At 50.9% G+C, this 21521-nt stretch overlaps 1 protein-coding gene across 6 annotated transcripts in view; it reads right to left on the bottom strand.

The window, feature by feature from the left end:
- Nucleotides 1-339: 339 nt before the first annotated feature.
- MTSS2 (MTSS I-BAR domain containing 2) overlaps nucleotides 340-21521 on the bottom strand; it is a 77630-nt gene continuing 56448 nt past the window's right edge. Inside the window, exons 7-15 of one of the 6 annotated variants that reach the window (XM_077309725.1) lie at nucleotides 19726-19883; nucleotides 17281-17388; nucleotides 16300-16397; nucleotides 13990-14200; nucleotides 11588-11662; nucleotides 11076-11141; nucleotides 8457-8633; nucleotides 5866-6031; nucleotides 340-4854 (exon numbers count right to left, since the gene is read on the bottom strand). In XM_077309725.1, the coding sequence (XP_077165840.1) occupies nucleotides 4085-4854; nucleotides 5866-6031; nucleotides 8457-8633; nucleotides 11076-11141; nucleotides 11588-11662; nucleotides 13990-14200; nucleotides 16300-16397; nucleotides 17281-17388; nucleotides 19726-19883 (1829 nt within the window). In that variant the 3' untranslated portion in view covers nucleotides 340-4084. The remainder of the gene's footprint in view (nucleotides 4855-5865; nucleotides 6032-8456; nucleotides 8634-11075; nucleotides 11142-11587; nucleotides 11663-13989; nucleotides 14201-16299; nucleotides 16398-17280; nucleotides 17389-19725; nucleotides 19884-21521) is intronic. The other 5 variants (XM_077309728.1, XM_077309727.1, XM_077309726.1 and 2 more) reach the window with 5 other exon arrangements.

Here is a 21521-nt window from a genome sequence, read left to right as displayed (position 1 = left end):
GGCACAGAGGGCTTCCTTCTCTGAGGACTTTGCTCTCTTAGTGGAAAACCATCTCAAGAACTTAAGCTTTAGACTTACCAAAATATGTAGAATTATGCGCGTCATAAAAGGAACAAACCTACTTTCACAAGTCCAAATCTCAAATCAGAATAAATTGGGCAATACAGTGTCTATGTGTGTGGGAAAGAACTTCAGTGGCATTGCCAAACAGGGAATGCGGGGCAAGGGTGTTTTTTTGTTTTTGTTTTGCTTATGTGCTTCCTTTCTCAGGGAGGAAAGGGCAGGGAAAGAACAGCACAGGCAAGGGGGGGGGGGAGAGATGGGGAGAGAAGAGACCCCTTTGTATTAATTACAGTACAACTTTTATTAATACTGGAATCTTCACAGTGCATTCGTTACTTGTAGCAGTGACTATTTTAAATGGAGGAGGAAGTCGGGGGTAGAATAATTTTTTTTAAGTAAGACAAAAAAAGTCATGGGAAAGGCTAGAGGAGTGCTAGGAGGGGCAAGGGAAATAAATTAAAAAAAGAGCGAGAGAGAGAGAGAGAGAGGAACAAGTTACAACAGCACCAGAATAGTTACGTCAGTTGAAAGACATTTTAAAGGAGGTGGTTTTTTTTTTTCTTCTTTGTACAAAAATGAAAAATAAAAAGCAAAATGCAAACATTTGTCACGGTCGTAATCTCTGGTCATGACACAGCATGGAGCACACAGGAGGGCTGGCAGGTTAGAACTAAACTGTTATTACTACAACAGTCAAAGAAGAAGGAGGGTTACATGACACGTACGCCGCCATTTCCCTCCCCCCAGCGTGGGGAGGGGGAGGCCAGGGATTTCTGCCTTGCAGCTATGTACATCAGCTGGAGTGCTGTACTTCAGCAGTGCTGGGGGATGGTTGGGGAGGGTGGGCACAGCAAGAAGGGGCGGGGGAGGAGCGGGTGTGCTTTCTCAAAGGCCTCGGGCGAATGGCTGTGCCCAGTCAAGTGCCCACACGGTTGGGTCCTCGGTGGCTGTGGGGGGGGCTCTTGGCAAGAATTGCCCCCATCTGTATTTCTAGAACTCTGTTGAGCTTGGATTATAGCAGGGGTAGTCAAACTGCGGCCCTCCAGATGTCCATGGACTACAATTCCCAGGAGCCCCCTGCCAGCATTCGCTAGCAGGGGCTCCTGGGAATTGTAGTCCATGGACATCTGGAGGGCCACAGTTTGACTACCCCTGGGTTATAGGGTGCAAATGCTTCTCATGTGGACATCTGCCTGCAGCTATTTCAACCTCCACTCCTACAAACCCCGTTTTTTCCCCACCCACCTTTCGATTGCAGGCCATCGCCATTGGCCTGTTTGGGAGGACTGCAGCCAACATAGATGGAACCAGGGTTGGCACCTCTCCCTGTCTCTGTGGGGCAGCTGGGTGTTAGCTGGTTCTGACCCTCTTGTCCTGGCAACGTACAATCAAACTCTGAAGAACGCATTTTCCTCCCACCAGAAAGAGATAGAGGGAAGGAGCACAGTGGATCAGGGCTGCTTTCAACCAGCTTTCCTGATCCCCTCCTCATCTTCCAGCAAGGTGGGTGTTCCCACATCCTTCCTAGCCAAACATGGGGGAAAGCCAGCCCCCCCCCGAACCACCACCTCAGCACATACACACATCCACCTTCAAGTAAGCCATCTGTCTTTCTCCTCTGCTTTCCGCCTCCTCACCCTCTGCTTTCCAGGACTGTTTCCTCATTCCCAGCATCACATTCCATTTGCCAGCCACCTTAATTGCTAGACATTCGGGGGCGCTGCAAGAGCAGGAGCTGTTGCCTCTACGTCTTGAAAAGGCAGGCAGGAATTAATGCCCAGTTCCACCCCTTGCCTGGCAGATGGTGCCCTTTCTCCTCCAGCTCTAGACTTCCCTTGAGCAGCTGTACTCCCTGCCCTATGCAGCCAAGCCAGCCAAGCTTCCCTTGCCCCAACAAAACCCTTCCAAAAGTGTGCCTGAAGGACAGCAGAACAAGGGAGCCCACTTCCCAAGCAAGAAGTGCTAAGATGACAGGCTTCAGCGGCAGGCAAACAGCTCTGGCCCAACTGTGTGGAAACGCTAGTTTCGGCTACACATCTGTTTCTCAAGTCTGAAGCTCGGGGCAGCATCTACCCTGGAAACCGGCAGGCTCAACAGTCTCCCAAGCACCCACAGACCCATGTGAGCTGATGCCAGATGTGCAAATGGGATTCAGTCACTGGCTGTGAGCCCTGGGAGGCCAAGACCTGCCCCCTGCCAAGTCCTCCATTGTGAGTAAAGCATCAGCTTTGGTGGCCGACCTTCAGTCTTCAGGTCATGAAACATTTGAAGGAGCCTGATTGTCAAAGTAATGCCCATTTCACTCCCAAGAGCAGGACTATGACTGGGAACCAGGGATGCTGCAAAGGTATTCAAATTGGGCCGTACTGCATCTTCTCCTTGTTCTTTCTGAGGTCCAAACATCACTTTAAGAATCGGAAGGGGAACGCAACTCCCCCTCCCCCAAACCGTCTCTGCTTCTCTCAACACATTCACTGCCATCTTGTCTTTGAACAGCTAGTTTGATACCCTTTGTTCCATTTTTTTTTCTCCTAAAAAAGGACACCACTTCTACAGGCAATCCCAGCCAACCAGGGATCACCAAAGGGAAGGTTTTAAGTGGATAATCTACTTTGGTAACGCTGCCAGCAGCTGCCACCGGGCTCTCTTCTCTCTGCAAATACCGTTGCCTACTAAAGGGGAAGATGCTTTTTTGACACACTCAAAAATATCTGCAAAAAGCAGCTCTGCAGCAATCCATGCTCATCTGAACCAATGCAATTCTGTACAAATGCAAGAACTGCAGCTTTCTGTGGCACCAATCCAGGGAGGACGGAATGCACCCCTGTGGTTTCATCCTTCAGCATGCTTCCCAAGACCCTCTCGGTCCACACACTGGCCTGAAGTACCACAAGCATCCACCCTTCCACAGAGGCCTCCACCCTGCAGTACTGCTGACCGTCCACTTGCACCCACGCATGACTGACAGGCTCCTCTGCCATATCCATTCTATGGCCACACTTGCACTCCCAGGCCACGGGAGCCAGGGCTCTGTGGAAAGTTTGGGGCCAGGCCTTGCAAGTATCACTGGAACAAGGCAACAACAAACCTGCCTCTTGGCTTTCCTGAACTGCTGATATGCAACCACCGGGGGTGGGGGGACCTGGTGAAAAGGAAAGCGCCCTTCTTCAACCCAGAAGCCACCCACCCCATTCCCCACCATGCAAATGGGAGCGACGCAGACCAAAGTTTTGTGCCCATGACTCTGTCGAAAGCCTAGCTGCATCCGGCTGGGAAACGCGAGCTACTTCCGCTGGATGGGCACGTCGCCCTGAGGCTCCCACCGGCAGCTCCTTGCCCGGCCTGAAGTCCGGCTGTGCTCTGAGGAGCCATCTTTGACCCGGGCCGGATCCTCTGGAATCGTCCGTGTTGACGTAACCGCTGAGGAAGTCTTTTTTTGTTTTTTTTTTGAACCAGAGGATACAAAAAACAGATGACAGGAACACAGAAAAGACAACAGTGGAGAGAAGGACTTGACGGCGTGTCTATTCCGAGGAGGCACGAGCACTTTTGGGAGGAGACGTCCCCTGCATTGCACTACGGCTGCACGTGTGCCTGACAGCGGATAAATCCCGTCCAGGATTCCACTCCTCCCTGACAAAACACAGAACAACACGGATTGCCTCTGGGCGATGCTGGCAGAAACCGAGGTCTATAAGCGAGGAAGAAGGTGCAGAACAGGGCGGGAGGAAAGGAGACCCGGGAGGGCGGCTGTTGAAAAACAACATATAAAATAGGTTCCGAGACCAGTTCAGTGTCAGGCTTTGTACCCTTCCGAGCGTGTTAGCAAAGGTGTTTTTCGTTTTAGTTTCCACTTAAATCTACCCTCCGAGGCTTTGTCCATAAAGTGGCTTTGCCTTTTTTGCGGTTGGTTAATTCTCTTCTATCTTTTTTTGTTTTGTTTTTTTTTGTCGCGGTGGTGGTTCCTGGTCCAGTCCTGACTCCACGCAGGGCATCGGGACAGGCAGCTGGGAAAAGGCCATCACAAAATCCGCGGCGCTGACCTGTCGTTGGTGATGGTTCTGCGGAGGCGTACCCCGCGGCGGATTGCTACTAACATGTCTTCGGCAGGGGGGTCGCTGGAGGCTGCTGGCGGGGGGATGGGCGTCTCCTCTCCGGGGCCGTGGGTAGACAGTGTAGTCGGGAAGGGGAACTGGCCCTCCCCGAGCGCATGTGCACTGGCCACCAGCTCCCCAATCTTTTCCACCAGGCTGTGGCGGTTGGCTGCCAGCTGCTGGTCTTCCTCCTCCATGGAAAGGTGCTGCCCAGCCCCCGCGTACACCGAAATCTCCATGACGTTGCTGCCCCAGGCAGTGTTGGGCAGGCTCAGCCTCTTCGGGGAGGCTTTGGAGAAGTCCATGGGGTTGGGGGAGGCATCGTCGGCATAGAAAACGCATTCCTCACTGCCCACCCGGGTGGGGCCAGTGTAACCAGGGGAGTCAGGCACCGTGGGGGTCTTGACAGGGACTATGGGTGGTCTGATGGGAATGGGGCCAGCGTTGGAGAGGGTTCGGCGTACCGTGGGCTTCGTGGAAGGCGTGCGGCGGATGGTGGCCACGCCCGGAGTGGTCCCCGACGGCAGGGCAGTGCCGGTGGGCAGGCCCGCTGTAGAAGCAGGCCGCTTGGTCTGGATCATGCGGCGGTAGTTCTGGGCGATGTTGCTGTTGCGAGGGATGGTTGAGGATTTGTCAAAATCACTCTGGCTCTCGCCTTCGACGTCGCCGTTGACCGAATAGCAGTCGTAATCCGAACCTGGGGGAGGAGAGAAAGGCAGTCAGCGGACTTGGGATTGACTGCGCAAGACTGGCACGGCAGAGATGCGCCAGACGGCCCACCAGCTGCAACACTGCCAGATACAACAGCAACCACACATGCTTCCAATAAATAGTGCACGTTAGTATTGTCTCCTCTGACCAGCAGTGGCTCTCCAGGTTCTCAGAAGCAGGACTTTCATATCCTTTACTACTTGGAACACTGGTTCTCAGCCTGGGGGTCGAACGACCCTTTCACAGGGGTCGTGGCAGGGCAAGCAGCTTGACCGGGGAAGGGGGGGGGTGCCATCCACACAACAGCCTTGTGGGGTAGATCGAGGTAGAGCATTTGTCTGTCTGAAGCAGCAGGAAAGAGCGAGATCGGCATGGTGGGACAAGAGGCAAAACTGAACTGAGAAACCCTGGGGAAAAAACAATTTCTATACAATCATGAACAAGGGATCTTCACACCATTGGTCAGTTTCAGTTTAATTTCTGTGAAAGAACCCTGGCATCATTTTATGGCTGGGGGCCACCACCACATGAGGCACTGCATGAAAGGGTTGCAGCATTAGGAAGGTTGAGAACCAGTGACTTGGAACCATTAACTGGAGATGCTGGGGACTGAGCCAAGGATAGACAAAGCAGAGGTTCTACCACTAAGCCACACACACCTCTCCACTCTAGGCCTCTTTCTCCTGGGGTCTGAGTGAATTTTGAGCTTCTCAGCTCTGAACTTTTACCTCCTAACAGATAAGGTTGGAAGCGACAGGAAGGTGGACTGCTAGAGGGGACAGGGCTAATTTTGATCTTTTAATGGGCTTAGTCCAGGGATTCCCAGACTTTCCCCTATATCCTGCCTTAATGAACTCAGCCACAAGCTATTCCCGGCATTGCCATGAAAGCAGGGAACCGGCTGCTTCCATCGAACACAGCAGCCCCCTTCAAAGCGGCGTCAGGCCACTGGCCACACGCCATTTCTTCCGCTGCTACACGGATCGGGGATGGATACCTTGCGAGGGGATGGTGTCCTCGGAGCAGGAGGGCGTGGTCGTCTGTGTGCTGTAGCCGCTAGAGTACTGCAGGGAGTCCCGGCTGCTCTTCTGGTGCTCCAGGCTCAAGCCGCGGGTCAGCACCATCGCCAGATCACTGGCCGCGGGGGACACCTCCTCACCGTGCTGGGGGTGCAGAAACAAAAGGGGCTCGTGAGCAGCTGGACCTGGCACAGAGGAAAGCACACCCGGCCATCACGCTGGGGAATTCCATGCCCAGGAGCGGCAGCTCACAGGGCCAAGTCATTCCGTTCACTTCATTTGCACCCCGCCTTGCTCCCCAATGGGGGCTTGGAGCTGCGGACATTGTTCTCCTTTCCTCTGTTTTATCCTCCCAACAGCCTTGTGAGCTGTGTGAGTGGGCCTGGAACGCCCAGCGAGACTCCAGGGACAGCACAGACGTGCAGCAGGCATCCTTCCCCTGTCCACCTGCCCTCCAAAGGCCAGAAGGAAGTACGCCCTGCAAGAAGGTAAGCAGAGACTGAAGGCCTGGCCTCTTACCCTGGGGGTGGGGGATGGGCTGTTAGGACACAGTGGGGAGAATCACTATGCAGCACTATCCCCCTCTTCCCACATGGTCTTTCCCCCACCAACTGGCCCTCTGATTCAGAAGTGGCCAGGGAGGGGGGGGGCATTTGAAGAATAAAAGCCTCACTTCTGTGCCCCTTCTACCCAATTCTGCCTTGTAATTCCCCCACTTGCCTGAGGGAGGCAGACTTCTGCCTGCACTGATTTCACCCCAGTAGCCAAGCCCCACTTCGGTGCCCCCCCTCCCCCAATTCCGCCCTGTAAGTGTCTGAACAAATTCGGATTTTTTCCAGGGCCGGGAAGATGGGGGGCCAAAGAAGGAGTTGTGTGGAGAGAAACGCTAGGCATCAAAGCAAAGCTTGGCTTGCTATTCGGCCTTCTCCAGCCATTGCCCGCTTCCCTGTTGTCCCAAATAGGTGGCCAGTAGAATGGTGACCAAATATTAATTATGCTGGCATTTACTGCAGCAACCCCCCCCCCCAAGTGTGAACGATGGGGGTCCATCCCCCATATATATAGGTCCAGGGTATCTTCAGAGAGCTTTTCCCCATCTTGTGCCATCTTTCACAGGCCCTGAATGTGGGTGGTCATGGAGAACCAATTGCTCAGAAGCACGGTGGATTCTGCAACCGACACTTAGACAAGCAAGATTTCTGGAAAGCTGGCTGTGAAGTCTATCAACCCACTGGTTCTCTTGCGATTCCCAGTGCCTTTCAGTCATACCAGCCATGGGATCCTCCTGGACAATCTATCGGGGAGGGGAGATGGAGCACCCAGGTTTCCCACCCTTCCTAATGGAATGGGTCCAGAAGACAGAGCTGGACGGCTAACACTCCACCCCAGTACTGCAGGATTTCTTCTTGTCCCAGGTGGCATTCAGCATCTTCACGAAACGTCTGGGAAAGGTTATCCAGGCGTTTGGAGCATGGAGATCTGGGCGTAACTCTGTCCCCTTCCCCTTTAATTACAGGAAGGTCATGGAGAATGTTTCTGCCATTATTTAGTGATGTCTATGTAGCTAGGTATGTAGAGTGTCAGCCCTTTAGGGTAGATTCAAATGGGTAGCCGTGTTGGTCTGAAGTAGCACAATAAAATCAGAGTCCTGTAGCACCTTTGAGACCAAGAAAGATTTATTCAAGGCGTGAGCTTTCAAGTGCAAGCTCTCTTCATCAGACCTGTAGGGGTTGGAGGTAGCTTGTCTCCTTTGCTTTATGACCCTGATGCTCCTTCCTGTATTCCACCCCTCCCTGTCCTTCTCACCCCTCTCCGATTCATCTCCTTGCACCGCCCTTCCCCTTAGAACAGGGGTAGTCAAACTGTGGCCCTCCAGATGTCCATGGACTACAATTCCCATGAGCCCCTGCCTTTAGCCTTGAATTCCCTTATTGGATTGTTTGGCTACTGGATGCTCTCTTGCTTTCTCTGGAATCTCTGGGAGGGGGGGAGCAGGATCGGGTTATATGTGAAGACCTGCATCTTTGGCCTCAGTTTCAGCAATGTCTGGATGAGAGTACTTTCTTACTCAATAAAAGAACCCTTTTTGCTTCTAGTCAAGAGTTTGCTTTTCTGGGTAACTGAAGCTCCTCACACCTGGGAGTACAGGCTGGCCCCAGCCCTGCTGTCTGAGAGATGGTTGTGGAGGTGGTCAGAAATGCATTAGACAAAGCAGAGCCGGTCCTTGGACGAGGCAGAGCCATCTAGGGCCACACACGCTCTGGAAACTTTCAGGCTGGATGACGGGAAGACCTATTTCGTCTACTGGCCTTCGAAAAACGCCCAGAAATCCCAAGCACCGTTGTAAAGGTCTTAACTGAGATCTGCTGCAATAGTCATATTCCACCCATATGGTAGCATCTGCACAAGTGACTTCTCTTCTTCTGGGCTCTACTGAAAATGCTGGAATTGACCTTTAAACCCCCCAACCTTGCTTTTGGACAGCAGTGCCTACAGGGCTTGTCTCCTCCCCAACAAACCTCCCTGTGGCCTACAATCACCTGCCTCCCCTAACTGAGCCTGGTCGTACCTTGGCAGCGATGGAGGCTGGGGACATGCGCGGCCTCGACCCTTCTTCCAAGCTGACACCCGGATACACCAGGGTGGCAGAGCCCATCTCTGCCTCACGGAGATGCTCGACACGGTCTTTCCTTCGCTGCAGCGTATTTGCCACCGGCTGCTCGTACAGGGTGGCTTTAGACCAGTCCTGCAAAATCCAAGAGGAGCTCGTTATAACAGCCCCGCAAAGGCCTCAGAAGAACACCCCAAATAGGCAAATAATGGTGAGCATGGAAAAGGGCAGAGATGGGAGATGCAACTGGAAGGAAGGATGGGGGGTGGGGGTGAGGGGTGGCAAAATGGCAGAAGGAGCAGGAGGTCAGGGCTACTGATCACAAAATGGCCTGAAGCCATTTTGGGTTGTTGGGCTGGCTACTAACGAGTGTCTCGATTCGCCACTTGTACAAAACACACACAAAGATGCTTTCTCCATATACCCAGGAAGATTACAGAGGGCTACTAGGCAGGGCTCTGAAAACCTGAGGGTTACTTGCCAAATGCCCAAAGCAGCTGAAAATCAGGTCTGGCCCTACCCTAGCAGATGGTGCCCCCAGTTTCGGCACAAAAGGCTCCACCTCAGGCTGTCCTGCAAAGATGCCCATTTCCTTGACTCATTTATGCAAAGCCGAGCAAAAGCCACCATTCTCTTTACAATGCCAATCTGTAAAAGGTGTGAGTTTTGTAGCTGGCTTGGAGCCGTATTTTAATAAATCTACGAATCTTACGAATCTACGAATTCTGCCTTCAGCTGGGTGACCTCGGGTTCGCCACGGCACTGATAAAACTGTTCTCACTGAGCAGTGATATCAGGGCTCTAGCAGCCTCACCCACCTCACAGGGTGTCTGTTGTGGGGAGAGGAAAGGGAAGGCGACTGTAAGCCGCCTTGAGACTCCTTTGAGTAGAGAAAAGCAGCATATAAGAACCAACTCTTCTTCAGTAATATCAGGGCTCTCTCAGCCTCACCTCCCTCACAGGGTATCTGTTGTGGGGAGAGGAAACGGAAGGCAACTGTAAGCCCTTTTGAGACTCCTTTGGGTAGAGAAAAGCGGCATATAAGAACCAACTCTTCTTCTGGAGCGAGAGAGAACACACGGCCATGGGCAAGGACACCAGGACTTAATGTGGAACCATCAAAGATAGATGTAATTCAATCACAATGGCTGTGTTACGTACAACTGAACAATCCCTACACTTTTAACTTCCCTCTGTTCTCAGAGAAAGACCCCGCCTCTTCCCCAGCACGCTGAAGGCTGCCTGAACTTTACACAAGGGAGCCCTTTCTCCACTGACACAAACCTGAGGGAAAGCCATTCTGCAGATGCACAAAGGAATCCTTGCTGTCCTAGAGTGGAACCACCTCACTGGGGAGGAGGGGAGACTCCACAGCATGGTCTATGGTCAGGCGGGACAAAAACAGCCAGCCTCCGGCTCAAACAATGCTCCAGCGTTATAGTTTTTCTTGAAAGCAGAGCCACATAGATTTCCAAGGCACCCTCCCAAGTCTAAGCATTATCATCCTTGGCAAGGGAGGGAGAGAAATGCACTTTCCCTCGGGTACAACAAGGGGACTTGGCGAGCAGAACAGAGGCTGCCACACATGGGAGGCCCCTGCAGAGAGACTCCAAGCTTGGCTGTCTTTATGAAGAGCTGGTTCTTATATGCTGCTTTTCTCTACCCGAAGGAGTCTCAAAGCAGCTTACAATTGCCTTCCCTTTCCTCTCCCCACAACAGACACCCTGTGAGGTGGGTGAGGCTGAGAGAGCCCTGATATCACTGCCCGGTCAGAGCAGTTTTCTCAGTGCTGTGGCAAGCCCAAGTTCACCCAGCTGGTTGTATGTGGGGGAGCGCAGAATCAAACCCAGCTCGCAAGATTAGGAGTCCGCACTCCTAACCACTACACCAAGCTGCACAAAGGGCACAGAGCACTACCAGCAGCAACGTCTCCACCCTCGCCTCTTGCGGGGGAACGGGAGTCCTTATGACTAGGGGTCCCCAGGCCTTACTGAATCTGTGGGCCCCTCTATAAATTGAAGAATAGTTCCCACAGGGTGGGCGGGACCTCATGAAGGCTGCCGTAGGGTCCTCAAGCAGGAGCTCCCAAGACAAGCAGCCCCTGACAACAGAGGTGGCATTCTCTGATGTGTGCCTCTGCCAGACAAGGTGATGCCTCCTGAGCTCTTCTAGAGCAGGGGTAGTCAACCTGTGGTCCTCCAGATGTTCATGGACTACAATTCCCACGAGCCCCTGCCAGCAAAGGCTGGCAGGGGCTCATGGGAATTGTAGTCCATGAACATCTGGAGGACCACAGGTTGACTACCCCTGCTCTAGAGCATCTCTCGCTCCAGGGAACAGAAGGAAAGTCACTCTTGGTTCTTTGCCGGGGGGAGGGGGGGAGCAGGCACCACAGAGAGATGGGCACCACACTGGGGGTCACTCCCCGAGACTGACGGCGGGTAAGCCGGAGGGGCTCTGCGGCCAAGCCCGCGGGAGCCGAGGAAGGCAGCAAGCAGCTCCCGCTCTGCCCTCGGAGGAGAGGACTGGCAATCCCCCGGCCAGGGTCTGCGAGTGGGGCCCCCATTGAATACACACCAGACTGAGGCTTCTTCGGGAGCTTCCTTCAGGCCTGGCCCCAAGAGCTACATTCAGCGGTTTCCACTGAAACACAGTAAGAAACCACAGTGAAGAGAACCCGTAACCCAAGGCCGTCTGTTGGCACACCGAGACAACCTGCGTGGGGGGGATGGCGGAAGGGGCCGGTTTGGGGCTAGAGCTGCAGAGGAAGCCAGCATCGCACCCCACCAACAAGCCGGTTAAGGTAGCTTTTAGGAAAACAAGCACCAAGCACAAAGCCAGCCAACGAGGGGGTGGGAGCAGATCAGGAGTGAAAATGGAGGAGGAAGCGGAAGTTAATGTCGGTTTGTTTCCCAAGGTCATGCTAAAGGCCGGTGGAGCATCAGCCACTGGAGGGGGGGTCCCGGCGTCCTGGGAGTGGGGCAGGGGGGAGGAAGAGGAAGGGGGAAGGAGGCTGCCAGTTCAAGCTTCACCTTTCCCCGCCTCCCCCCCCCCCAGACCGCACCCCCTGCAGTTGTGTTAGCACTAACCGAGGTCGGGGAGTTGCATTCACTAACAGACTGGCAGGTTTCTGAGGCCTCAGACGAAGCGGAGCTGGAAGACTTCTGCCATGCCCAAAGTCCAATCAGCAGGAGCAAATGCAGAGAAGGGAAAGAAAAGAGACTCGGTTATGCAGCTGTGGGCAACAAGCAGCAGGCAGGGAGACAGACAGAGAAATCCTACTCAAAGCACGGGACAGCTGGCTTGCACGCTCCTGCCACAACGGGTGCACAGTGCAAATGCCACTGGACCAATACATGCATTTCCACACTCCCTGGCAGGAGGAGGACGGGGGGGAAAACACTTAGGCCGGACCTGGGACAGGGAGAAACAGACCTACAGGGGCTCGAGGGCGAAGACCCCTTCTGGGAAAAACCAATGCGGCCACGCAGGTGTGGCAAACCCACTGAGAATATCTTCTTCACATTGCAGAAGCTGACATCTGGACTCCCCTTTCCCTCCCTAACCATTCACGTGTTTTAAACTGCTTCACTTATTAACCATTTGCACCGATCTTTCATATTTCCAAACCACAATTTTTAAACAATACTGCTCAAAGCCATCAAACTTCTCCTGTGAAAGTCTGAAATCAATAGGGAAAAGCCTGTTTGCTTTCTGTGTTGGGGGCCAGGTGGGGTGAGGAGTAAGGAGTCTTGAGAGAGATCGCTGCGAACCACGGAGCACAGGAGCCTGCGCTTTGGGTCAGGGGTAGTCAACCTGTGGTCCTCCAGATGTTAGAATCATAGAATCATAGAGTTGGAAGGGGCCATACAGGCCATCTAGTCCAACCCCCTGCTCAACGCAGGATCAGCCCTAAGCATCCAAAAGCACGGCATTTGCTGGCAGGGGCTCATGGGAATTGTAGTCCGTGAACATCTGGAGGACCACAGGTTGACTACCCCTGCTGTACAGGTTAATTCTCATCCCACGTTTCCTCAAGAAGCTCCTTGTGTGTGTGGTTCTTCACTTTCCCATGTCAGACTCCTGATAACCCAGTGCCGTGGGGTAAAGAGCATCATGCTGAGGTGGCCTCCACATAGACAAGGAGGGCCCCTGAGCAGCTCCAAATCCACCTCACTCAAGGTGAGCTGGAGACGATCCTGCTCCTGGATGCCCTTCAGTTCAACCATCCTCCCAGCAACTCGTGCACAAGAAGGAACACATATTTCCTAGATATGCGGAGACAACCCTATGCGTCTGCCCATGTCCGAAATAGGGGTGTTTGAAGCCACTGCAGTTCCGCCCAACCCACTGGGCTTTCAGTATGAGTTAATGTTTAATTTTTCTATGGTTCCATGTTGCTTGTTGTTTCATTTCATTCATCATTGTTAATCTAAGCTATCTGTACTGTTTCTGTTCCGTTTCTTGTGAACTGCCCTGAGCCTTCAGGGAGGGCGGTATACAAATATATAATAAATAAATAAACAAACAAACTTGGAAAGTGCCCTGGGACTTTCTCATCCATCAGATCCTATGGCGCTACTTTTCTAATCTTATAACCATAGCTGAGAGGAAGCTGTTGAATCTGGCTGGCATAAAACCCAGTTGCAAATGATCGCTGGAGGGCCTTAACCCAACGTGTATGAAAACAGCCATCCTGTTTGTGCACATCATTCTCAGCCCAAGAATCCCCTCAAAGAATACGAACGTGTTGCCCACAAAACCCAGTCTCAGCAACGAGGAAAGCCCTTCACTGCACTTGGGTCTCAAATATGTCGAATGGCTAGTTGGCACACCTGGTCCCGTCACAGAATCTGCAGCCCTTCTTCCACGGCTGCTCAGGCTTCCATTTTCAAAAGCAGAAGACTGACATCATAAGGGACTCTTCCCTTTCTAAAAAAACTAATCTCTGATCCAAGCCCACTGGGTCTGGCTCCCACTGGGACCCCAAGACAGGAATGTGACCTCCCTGGGATACAAACCATCCCACCCCAAATCATACACCTTGGGCAGATGCAAGATCACCTGGCCTATTTCAACACAAGCTCTATAGAGCCAAAAGAAGAAAACAAGCCGTGTTCCACATTGCCAGCAACCCTGGCTGCCGACTCTTACCCATTCTTCTGAAACAACTGGGGAAAGGAAATGGGAAGGAGCAGGTGACTCATAGAATCTGTCATCTGTGCTGTTCCTCTAAATCAGTGCTGTTCCTCTAAATCAGCGGTAGTCAACCTGTGGTCCAGCATTTGCTGGGAGTGGCTCATGGGAATTGTAGTCCATGAACATCTGGAGGACCACAGGTTGACTACCCCTGCTCTAAATGCTTTACTTTGGTCACTGGATTTGGGGTAGTAGCAGGAAAGGAACTGTGGTGTCAGTGTTGACAGGCAAGGGCAATCTTCCTCTGGTCTACAATCCCCGTTCCTTTATCTTGCCTCCCTAGGGAATTTACCTGACTGGTGATATCCGAGGGCATTGGTGAAGGCGGCTTGGAGAACATAGCATCCTGGGAAATGAAGCCAGAATCATGTGACGAGACACTGGACAGGCGGGTGTTGGCGTTCACAGGCTGTGCCAGGCTGTGGGAGCGACAGATGGAATCTGGTGAGTATGTCTGTTGGAGAACCGCGGGCGGGAGCCTGCCTGTTGCACTATTAGCACCACTAGAAGGGTGGTGGGAGAAGAAGACAAGGAGAAACTGAACGTGAGAGCAGGCCAGCGGGAAAGACCAAAGTATGCATGGGGAAGTGCAGAAGATAGAAAAGGGAAAAGGAGACAGGGAGGAAGGAAGGGAGGAAGAGAAAGAGGGAGGGAGAAAAGAGGGGGAATACAGCCAGGAAAGGAGATTAGGGGAGGAGAGGGGGTGGGCACAGGTCTGACCATCCAATTTCAAGGCCAGCCAGTCCCCAGGGCTTGCAAAGCCATTCAGGCTGCTTATTGCTCCAACTCAGCTAAGAATCTAAGTACATTTAATTATCACAGTGATTACAAAGCGCTTGACCTTTCTTGAAGTCCTCTTCCACAGCAGGCGAAATACAGCATATGATTCATAAGCCTCACACCTCCTCCTCTCCTCTGGCGAGAATACATGCCAAGCAAGAGGAGCCTTCAAGTTTGGTCATCTCTTGCAAACAGTTCTGTGAGACACCAAGCTGCAGTTCTGAAGGCAAGAGAATCCTAAACCCAGGTTTGCCTTTTTCCTCGCCTGCCTTTGTACACGCCCTGATTCCATGGGCACACAATCAGAATTCTTTGGCAGCTTGAAGTAAGGGGGCTATTCTCTGACAACTGGACATTTCCCAACTGCTCCATTTTGATTCATTTTCGTCACCCTAAAAATAAGCCCTCATAATTTATGTATTTTACTGCCAGCTTTACGCATGCTATATTTTATCAATGTAAGTATTTCAAAATTAGACGGAGGAGGACGATCCACTGAGGGTTGAAATCCATCAGCATTAAGAAGCTCTAAGACCTAAGATTCTACAGTGATAATTTTTCGATAATGGCCTATGGGCTTGGTGTGTGTTTTTAACCTTAAGGTTGTTTTTTAACGTTTATATATTTTTGTAACCTGTTGTCCAATTTGCACAGATATCCCACCTTTCGGGTCCTAATTAATTCCAGTTAGTTTTTTTGTTGTCTGTTGCCTTTTTCTGTCCCACACTACACAACCGTCCCCGTCATAAAACAGGTCCAGTTGGAAGGGGATGCTGGTGGGACAGAAGGGCCTAGGACCCAAAAAGGTTAGGTGTCCACTAAATATAAATATTTAAATTATATTAACATTTATTGTTATTTATTTATTGTGCACAACTTATGAAGTTAAAAAGTTAATAACATAGATGCAGCCCATGTGCTATTGATTAAACTCACAAAATATGTACCATACAACACTAGACCTAGACCTGAGTAGTGCACAATAAATGTTAATGTAATTTGAATATTTATATTTAGTGGGTAAGGCAGCAACATGCAGTCTGAAAGCTTTGCCCATGAGGCTGGGAGTTCGATTCCAGCAGCCGGCTCAAGGTCAACTCAGCCTTCCATCCTTCCGAGGTCGGTAAAATGAGTACCCAGCTTGCTGGGGAGTAAACGGTAATGACTGGGGAAGGCACTGGCAAACCACCCTGTATTGAGTCTGCCATGAAAACGCTAGAGGGCGTCACCCCAAGGGTCAGACATGACCCGGTGCTTGCACAGGGGATACCTTTACCTTTAACCTTTTGGGGTCCTAACTGCCGACTGCTTAGGTTTGTTGTTTTCTGTTACACTCTCCCCTTTTTGGTTTTCTTGGGACAGGAGGGGCTGTTTGTGTGAAGCCACACATGCTCAGTAACTTACTTAAACCAGGCCTTCATCTGCTAAACCCACAATGTCAACGGGCCAGAGATCTGTCACTCAGGTGGGCATTTCACTGGCTGGCCAACATGGCCCAGTCTTCAGGAGACTTTGAGTGTGCATGAAGCTGACACAGGTAGGATCCTGCACCCCAGCAAGGTGAAGTTCAAATCCAGCTGGTCAAGCAGGAAGCCCTCACATGGTAACTCAACCAGGAGATAGCCATGTAACCCCCGAGACCCAAATGCAGAGAGCTCCCTCAGGACCAGATCATGAGCTGTCACCAAAGGGCTGATGGAAAGCACCCGTAAACACCTGAAAAGCAGCTGCAAATTCTTCTCTTTGTACGGTGTCCATTCTGCATTTCCCTTCTCTTGAGCTGTGAGTCATATCTCTTTCCTACCAGTTGGATCAAACATACCTGCACATGCTAGACTTGCGAGACCCAGAACTGCTAGGAGATGACGGTGGAGTCTGGTAAGACCAGCTGTAATCAGAGCCCTTCAGATCTTTGATCACCTACGAAAGATTCCACATGGCAGATTGATGTCATTATTTTTTTTAATCCAATTTATTTTCACCCAGCCTTTCTCCCTAAAGGGGACCCATCGTTCTCAATTTTATCCTCACAACAACAGAGACAGATCGGTGCTGCTCATGTTGCTGGCCCTCCCACAGCAGCAAGAAATTAACCCACTGCTTAATGGCTCCCGAGAGCATCTTTGAATCTTGACATCCTGGGGTGGGGAGAAGCAGAGTCCAAGTGTTTCAATAATGAATACTCCCTAGTGGCTGTCCACAGCCTTTCTCCAGGACTGACCAATCCGGTCTTTCTGCTGGCTTGGTGTAGTGGTTAGGCGTGTGGACTTCTAATCTGGTGAGCTGGGTTTGAATTTGTGCTCCCTCACATGCAGCCATCTGGGTGACCTTGGGCTTCCCACAGCACTGAGAAAACTGCTCTGAGCGAGCTGTAATATCAGGGCTCTCTCAGCCTCACCCAACTCACAGGGTGTTTGTTGTGGGGAGAGGAAATGGAAGGCGAATGTAAGCCGCTTTGAGACTCCTTGGGGTAGAGAAAAGTGGCATATAAGATCAAAGTCTTCTTCTTCCTTCTGACCAGCAACCCCTGGGAGCAAGCAATCTGCACCTTCTCGACTGGATTATTATTCAGCAGAGAGTACCACTGTTCTGGATGTGCCGCCTTCCAGTGGTGAGGCATATCCATTTTCATCCAGTGAGTAGATCTCATGGAAATCATGTGTTTCTGCACTCTGCAGCCACAAACCAAGAAGACTGCCTCACATTTCAGCTCGTCCCAGTGGGGAGCCCCGAGAGAGGTGTCCCTTCCAGCCCCTCCAACCACTCCTTCCCATTGCCCGTCCGCCTCCTTGTGCCTCCTTACCTGCTCACTGGCTGGCGGCAGCTTGTGAGGCTCTGCAGTCAGCACCACCAGATCATCAATGATGCCCTGCAGGTGGGTGATCTCCCCCAGCATAGTGATCTCTCCATTCTGCAAAAGACCAAGGAGAGAAAACAGTCATTGGAGCATTGATTCTCGCCAGGCTAAACATTTTCCCATTGGCGGTGTTATCAAGAAGCTATAAAGGTGGTCCTTTAGAGCAGGGGTAGTCAACCTGTGGTCCTCCAGATGTCCATGGACTACAATTCCCATGAGCCCCTGCCAGCGTTTGCTGGCAGGGGATCATGGGAACTGTAGTCCATGGACATCTGGAGGACCACAGGCTGACTACCCCTGCTTTAGAGGACAGGTTGTGCAAGCTTTGCTCAACTGAGATGGATTCCGTATCTCACGTTTTACTGCACTGTCTGCCACTCTCTGAGCTCCGACACCAACTAAACCCAGACCAACCTCGGGATCACAGTTAATACGTTCATGTCGTTAACACGAGTTACTGTAATGTTATTGTAATCACTGTTGTTACAGTTGCTTCATTTGACATTATGATTATAATTATGATTAATTATAATTGTGATTAATTATCCTGAACTTGCTCATATGTTCCCTCATCTTCTATGTAAACCGCCCTGATCCACGATGGAGGGCAGTATATAGGAAAATAAATAAATACATTTAGGCAGACTGTAAGTGTCTGAGCAGAAGGGATTGTGCCCATGCTCAGCTCTTGTGGCCTTTTCTTGCATGTCCAGGGAAATGCCGATCACCATTTTGGGGTCAGGAGGCAGATTTCCTCCAGGCCAGACTGGCCAAGGATTCTGTTATTTATTTGTTTATTGGGGGGGGGGGGAGGTCACCATCTTGGCATGGAATTGGGACCACTGTGGGTGGGCAGGTAGTTATGCATTTCCTGCATTGTGCAGGGTGTTGGACTAGATGACCCTGGAGGTCCCTTCCAACTCTAGGATCCTATGACAGTATTTATTTATTCATTCATTCATTTATTTATTCATTTATTTATTATTAAACTTTGATGTTTAAATAACATTTAGCATTATTAACTCTTCATCATTTAATGGGCTTAATTTCACGCTGCTCAGTTTTGTTAGTTCGGGGGGATGTGTGCGCAAAATTTAATTTTGCCCCCAGCAGCAAAAAAAATCCGACTTGGGCCAACTCTGGGAGACCTGATTACTGGGAGTGCATGAGAGGGACTCCTCTGAAGCCTAGGGCTGGCTGAGCCTCCTTCTTGGCTTCTTCTGTTCCTTATCTGGCTCTCACAGCATCGTCTTCGCTTGTTCCGAAGGAAAGGGGCTCTCTCCCCATTCAGGAGCTCAGGCAATGTAATGAACAGGCCACACTGCGTGCAAAGTGAGTATTGTGTCCCAGAGCAACGCTGAGTTCTGGGCGCAGGAATAATTATGCAAATACCTCAACACATACACAAACGTGCTTACTTTGCCCGACCGAAGCTCGGAAGAGTCTATCAGCGCAAACTGCAGCAAGGAGATTGCTGACCAGCACAAACCCCTGCAAATGCATCTTGCCTGCATTATAAGAGCTGCACACTGGAGCACAATTTAAAGCTCGGAAAAGATTGGGGGCCAGGATAGTTAAAGGAGCACTTCCCTAGCTCAGATCTTTGGCAAGGGCTCTCCTTTGAGTGACTCCCCCCCCCCCTTGAAAGTATAGTGGGGTAGCTAGTGGGGAGAGCCAGTTTGGTGTAGTGGTTAGGAGTGCGGACTTCTAATCTGGCATGCCAGGTTCGATTCTGCGCTCCCCCACATGCAACCAGCTGGGTGACCTTGGGCTCGCCACGGCGCTGATAAAACTGTTCTGACCGAGCAGTGATATCAGAGCTCTCTCAGCCTCACCCAACTCACAGGGTGTCTGTTGTGGGGAGATGAAAGGGAAGGTGAGTGTAAGCCGCTTTGAGCCTCCTTCGGGTAGGGAAAAGCGGCATATAAGAACCAACTCTTCTTCTTCTTCTACTGAAGGGGGGGGGTTCTACACAATGGCACCTCCCCTCTGGAAGTCCCCCAAGTGCTCACTTGAGTCTTGTCCTTCTGGTTTTAGGCACCTGATCAAAATGTCCCCATTCACGTCATTATTTTGCTGGGGTGCTTTTTTGTTCAGACAATTTCTTTGTCTCATAACAGGTCTCATTCCACTGGAAGCTATGCTGTAATTTTTTAAATGGTTGAAGTAACAGCACTAAGCTGCCTTGGAATCTGCAGCTGACACACTTCTGGATTCAAGTTCACAAATTAACCAATGAATTAACATCACCGCTTGCCCTTATGCCTTTGTTTATACACTTGTGAAGAAAACCAGGGCGGTACAACCAGCAAGGGAAGGAAAAGGAGCTCACATTTTTAAAAAAAGACCATGCAACTTAGTTTTGAGGGAGCAGAGGAGGCAACCACCTACCACCACAGGCTGCAAGTAAGCGATGAAGGTGCAGAATCGGCCACGCTCTTCAATGAGGGCCTTGCGGACGGCCTGTTTTTCTGTCTCTTCCAAGAGGAGGTACATATCGCTGACATCCTGGAGAGCATTGTCCAGCTGCGGCTGCAGGTCCCCCTTCCCTGCAAGAACAATGCCGACACAAAACACATCACCCCCTCTTCACCCACCAGCCCAATGCCCATCCTAAACGCCCACATCTTTGACAAGTCTTCCTTGAATGGACACAGATACTATGGATAGCGTTAGGGAGCATGCAGACATCTTCTCAAGAATGGGATGGGAGTGGGGAAGGAAATGTCTCAGCCCAAAAGTCAAAGATGCTTTCCTGGGCTTTTAATTCACTTTCCCTGGTGTCTTTTGGCCCTTTGGAGATCTGAAACAAATGGTGACACCAAGCACGGTCATCATGGAGGAAAGGCTGGGTGGCATGACTAACCTGGGGAATGACTTTGTCTCTCAGGAAATCTGAGGAATTGATTTTGTCACAGGAGCTCTGGATTAGAATGAGGAAGAGGCTCCAGTAGGGTTAGGAAATGCCTGGGGGCTTTGTGGTGGCAGCCAGGAGTAGGTGGCATTTGGGGTGGGAAGGAACCTCAATGGAGTATAATCCTATGGAGTCCATCCAGCATTTTCTCCAGGGGAACTGATCTCTTTAGTCTGCAGATGAGCTATAATTCTGGGCTCCAGCCATTCCCCAGCACTGTTATCCCAGCCTGGAGGAGAGCTGGTTTTTTGGCCCTTTGAAGACTATTTAAGGTTGGGAAAACAGTGCAGGAAGAGGCCCCTTCGCCAAAAACAGGGATCTAAAGCAGATCACAACTGCAGAGAATTATGTTGCCTGCTTTGGGTCCCCATTGGGGAGAAATTTGGGATATAAATAAAGTAAATGAATAAAAGTCTGAAGTGCACCAACTAGGAGAGGCAGAATATTTCAAAGTTATCTCTCAGCTGAGGGGATTGATTCTACACGGACTGCTATAAGATGCCATTGTACTGATGCTCATGGAAGTGTACTTGGACCACACAAACCTCAACTAAGTTGGAAATATAAATAGAACCCAAGGAATTATGGCAACATATGTCATTAATCTGCTCACACACATGCCCGGGGGCCATCTCAGAGTCTGAGCGACTTCTTCAATGCCAATGGGTTTTTACATGTCTAGAATCTTAGCCACTGTGAGACACATAGTGGTGGATCGGATGAGACACTGGACTGATCCAACATGGCTTCTCTTATGTTCTACAGCTCTACCCCCTTCACTGTTCTCCCTTCTTTGCTTTGCTAACTTGTTGAATACTCACCATCACTTTTGTTCCACTGGCCTCTCCAAATCAAGCCCAGTGATATCAGAATCCCTAATCTTTCCACTGAATTCCCCACTCCATAAAGCCATCCCTGCTTCTGGTGGAGACACACTCTCTCATGTCAATTTTTCTTATAATCTTGGGTCAACTGGGACTCAGGCCTTAACTTCCATCGTTAAGTCCTGCAGTTTGTCCCAACCTCTACCCTCAACAAACACCTGGCCTTTTCTAGGCTTCTGTAGTACAGACATAAAGCAACTGTGACTTCTGTTTCCTCTCTCACTGAGGCAAAAGCAATATGGCCGAGGACCAAATTGCATGAACAACCACATGATAGCAGTTTTGATATCTTAGAAAAGTGGACAACATTTACTAATATGGCGGCCCTTCCAAGAAACATGAGGAAAACCCGTGAGGCAAAAAATTCAAGATGGCTGTCACAAGAGAGT

Source organism: Paroedura picta, chromosome 14, assembly GCF_049243985.1.
Source record: "Paroedura picta isolate Pp20150507F chromosome 14, Ppicta_v3.0, whole genome shotgun sequence".
Lineage (NCBI taxonomy): Eukaryota > Metazoa > Chordata > Lepidosauria > Squamata > Gekkonidae > Paroedura > Paroedura picta.
The sequence above is the reverse complement of the archived record's forward strand: the minus strand, read 5'-3'. Positions and strand labels throughout refer to the sequence as shown.